This window comes from Athene cunicularia (genome assembly GCF_003259725.1).
Source record: "Athene cunicularia isolate RWA chromosome 1 unlocalized genomic scaffold, athCun1 chr1_part1, whole genome shotgun sequence".
NCBI classification, from domain to species: domain Eukaryota; kingdom Metazoa; phylum Chordata; class Aves; order Strigiformes; family Strigidae; genus Athene; species Athene cunicularia.
Genome location: NW_020799091.1, coordinates 119,415,868 through 119,422,164, shown reverse-complemented (window position 1 = coordinate 119,422,164; position 6,297 = coordinate 119,415,868). Strand labels below are relative to the sequence as shown.

The 6,297-nt window shown below is 42.4% G+C and overlaps 1 protein-coding gene across 3 annotated transcripts in view; it reads left to right on the top strand.

The window, feature by feature from the left end:
* Nucleotides 1-5,255, top strand: part of TFG (TRK-fused gene) — a 19,973-nt gene extending 14,718 nt beyond the window's left edge. For 2 of the 3 annotated variants that reach the window (XM_026841057.1, XM_026841065.1), the window contains exons 8-9: nucleotides 2,093-2,170; nucleotides 4,481-5,255. In XM_026841057.1, the coding sequence (XP_026696858.1) occupies nucleotides 2,093-2,170; nucleotides 4,481-4,827 (425 nt within the window). In that variant the 3' untranslated portion in view covers nucleotides 4,828-5,255. The remainder of the gene's footprint in view (nucleotides 1-2,092; nucleotides 2,171-4,480) is intronic. The other variant, XM_026841072.1, reaches the window with a different exon arrangement.
* Nucleotides 5,256-6,297: the final 1,042 nt, after the last annotated feature.

The window sequence follows — 6,297 nt, the reverse complement described above, 5'->3', positions numbered from 1 at the left end:
CCCCCACCTTCAGAGTATTTTGAGGATGTAAGTAAAATGGTGATGCCAATCACGTGTCAATCATTCTGGTATATCAGGGGTTTTAATTGTGTTCTTTGCCTATAAATGGAATTATTATAATTAGTTGTTATTGTTATTTGTGAATACCAAGTCACCTCACCTCTATGTGCTGATGCTAATGAATAGCTCACCTCTCTCGATAAAGTTTTAAGCATTCACGTTGAATAAAATGAATACAAGAGAGATGTTTCAGTGTAGCGCTGTCTCTTGCAGCACGCCCGTGTTTTTGTACCACTAAATCCAGTTGTTGAACCCATTATGTACAGATGTGGACACTTTTTTACTCTTTGTTGAAATAGATGTAGAAGTTCAATCATGTAGGCACTTCATGATCTTCTAGGGAAAAGCATGTTGTGTGACTATGCCTATTTGGTCTTTTTTTCTGAAGCAAGCTAAAATGGCTGTTTCGGTGCGCAGGAACAATAGTGAATTCTGGCAGATTTTTGACTGCAATAACCGCTGCTAAGCACAAAACCAGATACTGATGCTGTAGCTCATCTTGGAGTAAAGATCTAGTGAGAGGAAAAACCCTGTATGTTTTAGTTTTAAGGACCCATAGAATCCCTGACTGCATTCAGGGATGTAAGTTAATGTTTTCTTGATTGGTATTGGAACACCTTTCTGCCCCTCACCAACACTTCAGCCCCAGTGAAGACAGCAAGCCTTCTCTGGAAGCTTTGGAAAAACTCTGGGCTGTTGCTTTCATGTCCCTTTGCCTGAGCTCTCCAGCAGGTGCCAGTGTGGTCTCTTCATTATCCCCAGCCAGGCAGTCTAGGGGTTGTTCTCTTGTTTCTGTATAACAACCTGAGTTAAAGAGAAAACATGCATTCTGAGTTTGTAACTCTTAATTATCAAGTGAACAGGCTTAAATTCTCTTCAAGCCTTGTGTTTAGTACTCTATTCATCCCACAATTGCATGCCACATAATATTTGAATAACTGCACCAGTATAAAATATTTTTAATGTGTTAGTGCAAATTTAAAATACTGGTGCTTTCAGCTGCAAGTAACGCAGAGAAAAGAAGAAATAAGGAATTCTTTTAAAGTAGTGTGCACAGGGGTCAGGGAGGACTTGGAGCAGAGTTGCTTTTTTCTTGGTGTGCAGGTCAGAAGATAACAGCTTACCATGTATTTATACAGCCTGCTGATCTTTGCAGAATTAATAATAGTGCAGTAACACTTTATAATAGTAAAGTTTCCATGTCTGCTCCAGTTCAGCTAAGCTTTAGTTTTGGCAGATAATTATTTTTGTTCTTTGACTGTGCCTGTTATTAAATTGAAAAACAGCAGAAGCATAAAGCCTACAGAGGGGCCCATAGGTTAAGTCTAAACAAATATTCTGCCTCTTATTGCCAAGAAATTGGAAATGTGGAATTTAGGAAAAAGTAGCATTGAATTAGAATACCCAAGCTTAAGAACGTATGGTTTTATTCTTGCTTTAGGGTGTATACCCCTGGGTCTCTTAAGAAAACTTGGCTTACAGCAAGTCAGATAACTAAGAGATGGATGACTTTGGAAAATGTGGTCTGAATAAATAATGTACCACTCTGCTTACAGTACTTTGATGCAGAAATGGTCTTAAAACCCAAATATAAACAGACAATCTGAGGACATGTTTAACTTGTGAAGTACTTTAATTTACAGTGTAAGGTCTGGAGCAGTTACCAAGATATTTAAAGATTCCTGCTCTGTTACCTAGCAGAGTAGCACTCCTTAAGGTGCATGGTTTCTGGTGTCCTCTGGAAATGTGAAACAGTTAAGCCTCATGTACCAAATCAGAACTGTTCTGTTAGAAATAAATAAAGGTCATTTAGTCTCAAGAACGACATGGTTCCAAAGCTAAAATCTGTACATTGATTTCAGTTGGTAATCGGGTGGAACACCTCTTCACACTTCACTGTTCAGATGTTTTTTTAAAAAGTTGTGGGAGGGCTTGCTTCTGCGATGTTTGTACTGTTAAGATGTTGGTCACTGTCTGTTTACAGTACAGCTGGGGGTACTGGGCTTCACCTAAATATGTTTTTAATCCCCAGGTCAGATGTATCAACAGTACCAACAGCCTGGTTATCCCGCAGCACAAGCACAGCAGCAGTACGGCGTGCAGTACCCAGGTAAGCTGCGCTCTCTGCAGAACCCACCCTGCGGTGCCTGAGGCAGTAGGGCAAGGGCAGGGTGCTGGGCAGCCCCAGGCCTCTGCTCTGGTGGGAAGCAGCCCAGTTCAGAAGTTGCCAGGAGGAGAACGCTGTCGCTGTCTGTGTAATACATAGTTGGAGTTGTGGTATCTCAGTCCTACTCAATGGTGAGCACAAGCGGAGTTGGTTATTAATCAGCAGACTGTGTTGTTAGAAAGGTAGGCAAAATGAGTCGCCTCAGGTATGAGGCTGAACTCCTGCAGTCTTGAGATTCTAGCAAGTAAGTGGCTAAAACATCCCAATGTAGCTTCCTTAAAGAAGAGGTATATAAAGGTGGCCTATTTCTTGCATCTCGAATAATCTCCATGTACAAAATTTAGTGGTGTGAACAGATTATACTTGTCATTTACTATATACTTAGCTATTATAAATACTGTGACTTTGGAGAAACTTTTCAAGTGATAGTTCTTGTAGTTGTTGATTTTTTTCTTATACCTCAAGTAAAGGCACCAGTAGCCTTTTAGGAGAAGAACGTTTCAGTGCGCTGGTGGTTTAGGCACAGTCAGATATGAAAAGGTGGCTTTTGTGTATACCCAAAATACACTTGACTTCAGAACTTTAATTTAGGAGCAGCTGGCATCTAATAATGCATAGTGTATGCTAGGAATCCTCATCCAGCTGAAGTACAGGGATGGGCCTGCAACAGTAGATTCCATAACAAACTGCAAGTTGCTTAATACTTCTAGAAAATGACAGAGAATTTATCATTGTTTTAAACAATCCTCCTTAAACTAAAGACTCCTGTACCATTAAGTGACTCAGAATAGAGCCTATATAGCCTTTTTTTGGGTGTGCAATACATACAGTAGGAGCGCATCAGTTCTGATGTAGATGAGAACACTTGCAGAGCTTATGGAGAAATTCCATGTTTGTCTTTGATAGGAACCCTAGAAAACTTGGAAGTGAAGGTTTGGTGCCTCAGCCCTTGGTGCTGTGTGCTGTGAGAGAGCTGGTTTATTTGGGTCTCTAAATGGTATCTTGTTCTCTGCAGATGTCTCACCCCCACGTTTGTAATTAGAAGACAGTGACAGACTTTCTGAAGTCTAATTTCAGAAGAAATAACAAGCCTGTTGGAAGTAGAAGGCTCTATCTGACTTTCTTTAGGCTTAAAAATTGGGGGGGGGGAAGGAGTTTCTAGTTATGCCCTACCATCATTCAGTCCGCTATTTTACTGGAGAAGTTCCTGTGAAAGCTGTAGTGCAATGTGAGTTCTGCATTCTAATCACCATCACCTGCAAGCAAGAACAAACCACTGCCAGAGCTGACTTAGGGCTCCTCTGTTTCTCAGTTAACCCAGTCTTTCAGAAACAAGTCTTTTTTTCTGAGGACATAAGTGAGAGCAGATTTTGAAGATCTTGACTCAGGAATTCTTTTGTTAGTTTTGCTGTTGTTCCCCTGAGTATTGTCTCCTTTCAAACCCCTGTCTCCCAAGAGTGGGATCCGTTCCTGCTCTTGTAGATCTGCTAGGCAACCCTGTGGCTATTGATTCATGGTAGTAAAAATGGACCCTTCTGAGGTTTGTCTCATGAGTAAATTTTGATCCCAGTTTCAAGGTGAGTTTACTCCAGTGCATTCTTCAATCCTTACTCTTTCTGTTTAGGGCTGTGCACTGTTAATAATTTGTGTGTCTGGTGTTTAATGCTGACAGGATCCCAGTCACTGGAGAGGTTTCATTGCAAGTAGCTGCAGGTGTGTTTCATGATGGATAAAAGTAGCTATTTCTTCATAAAAGGATTTTGTGTCGTGTTAAAGTCTTCAATAAGAAAAATTCCTTTTGGAAGCTGGTTTTATGCAGAAAAATCAAGTTTGGGACATGTTTAAATGGAAGTTTTGTACTAAAGTATTCTGGTCTGCACAACTTTTTCATATTTAACCCTAAAGAGCTGAAACCTCCTCTCATTTAACCGAAGGTATGACTTACATTAAACCCTAATGGTATTTTCGTGCCAGTTTGGGTTTTTATTTGGGAAGAAGGTTGCATTTTGCCTCATTTGCCAGTGAAGACTTTTTATTTTTCATGTGATGTGATGGTAAAATACGAGGTGTTATTTTTTTAATGCCCGTTGTGTACCACCTGTTTTTGGCGCGGCTGTGCTGCGGTGGTAGCATGCTGAGAACCAGGCAGCTGGTTCTTGGTTTGCTTTTTCTGCGCTTACTGTGTTGTTTTGTGTTTGCTGAGGGATTCTGCGTGCTCTCTAACCCACCTTTTTCTGCTTTTTGCCTTTCCAGCAGGCTACAGCCAGCAGCAGCCCCCCTCGCAGCAAGCCCAGCAGTTCCCGGCCTACAGCCAGCCGGCGGCCCCTGCCCCAGCCGCCGCCTTCCCTGGGCAGCAGCCACAGTACCCGGCGGGCAGTTTCCCCCCGCAGCCCTACACCACGCAGCCCTCGCAGGCTGGGCCCTACAGCGGCCCCCCTGGCTCCCAGGCGGCCCCTGGCACCTTCCAGCCGCGGCCGGGCTTCACCCCCCCGCCCGGTAGCACCATCACCCCCCCGCCCAGTGGGACCAACCCCTATGTCCGCAGCCGCCCACCCTTCGGTGCCCAGGGCTACACCCAGCCGGGACCTGGCTACCGGTAAGGAGCGGCCACGGGCACCTGCTGTCGGTCCTGCCCCCACAGACTCGGGGATTTTGAACCAATGAGGCAAAACCAGGGAGCTGGGGGTTAAATTCTGCGGGGGGGGGGAGGGCAACCACCAACTGAATCTTTCCTGCTTTAAGTGGTATTGGCTTCCTAGGTGAATCTGTGGCTGGGTTGTTTTGGGGGGAACGCTACCTAAATGTCTGTAAAGTGATTGATTGACATGCTAGCTTGCTGTGGGGGAAGAGTATGAAGATCCTAGGTGGAAGTTTAGCCCACTTCTCAGGCTTGTTTTTACTAATACCATGATGTACTAAATTAGATTCATTCTGGAGGTAAAACTAGATATGATATATTATAAATTGTAATGCTCACCTGGACAACTAATAAAAACCCAGAATCTATTCAATGCCTGATCTTGTTTTTTCAAATTTGGGTAATACTGAACAAGAAAAGGTTGTTAAGGTGGGTGGGACAGATGGTGGGGTTTGTAGAAGAGACAGATTTTTAGGTGTGTAAATGGAGAAGGGTTGTGAATAGAGATTGCTTTTGCAGAGGTTATGCAGCTGGGGCTGGTTTGGCACTGTCAGCTGCTGTTAATTGCCAAGTCATCCTCTTATTACCAAATGAACAAGAACTGAAACACAAAATCTTAGAGCCCCTTACCAATTTAACTTTAACAAGGGCGGGGGGAGATCTGGTTTATTACTTGAAAATTTAAGCCAAATATGTATTTTTAAGAACTCTTAAAAAAGAACAGCTTTCCACAGGTTCTTTGCCACCCAGAAAAACTTGGGAGTGCAATTCTAGGGCCTCGATTTTGAGCCAAGGAAAAGCCAATGAAGAGCTGTAACAGATTCAATAGACCATATAACAGCAGAGGGCAAAATATTCTCCCAGTTAATATTTTCCATCTTTGGGATTATAGGAATACATAAAACCAAGTAGGGAATTAAAAAAACAAGCTGGAGCAAGCTGCTTGAACTCCATAAAGACAAATTAGGAAGTGAGTGAAAAGCCTCCTACCTTCAGCATCTTTAGATGTGCTGCTCCCCCTTGGGTAAGGCAGAGCTGCACCTCCTGCTGCTTGCACTTGTCAGTCCAAACCCCATGGCTGTGCAGCGGCAGTTAACATGTGCCTGCTTCAGAAAAAAATGCTTCCTGACATAACAGCATTTCCCCCAGAAACTAACACTGATTTTCATGTAAAACACCAAGAAAAACACTTGATTAAAAAATACTTTATTAGGAGTACAGTGTACCTGCAATGTACTTTATAAGGCATTTTCTATAAATGACTATTTCTACTATATATATATCTGAGTGTTCCTGTTCATATATTTTTCAATACGTTAGTAATGTAATGAATAACACCTTTTAAAAAAAACTACATCTCTTTATTTAGTTTGTAAATGTTCAAGCAGTACAACAAGTAGCTTTGGGCGAGGTTTTAGTCAAAAGTACTCTA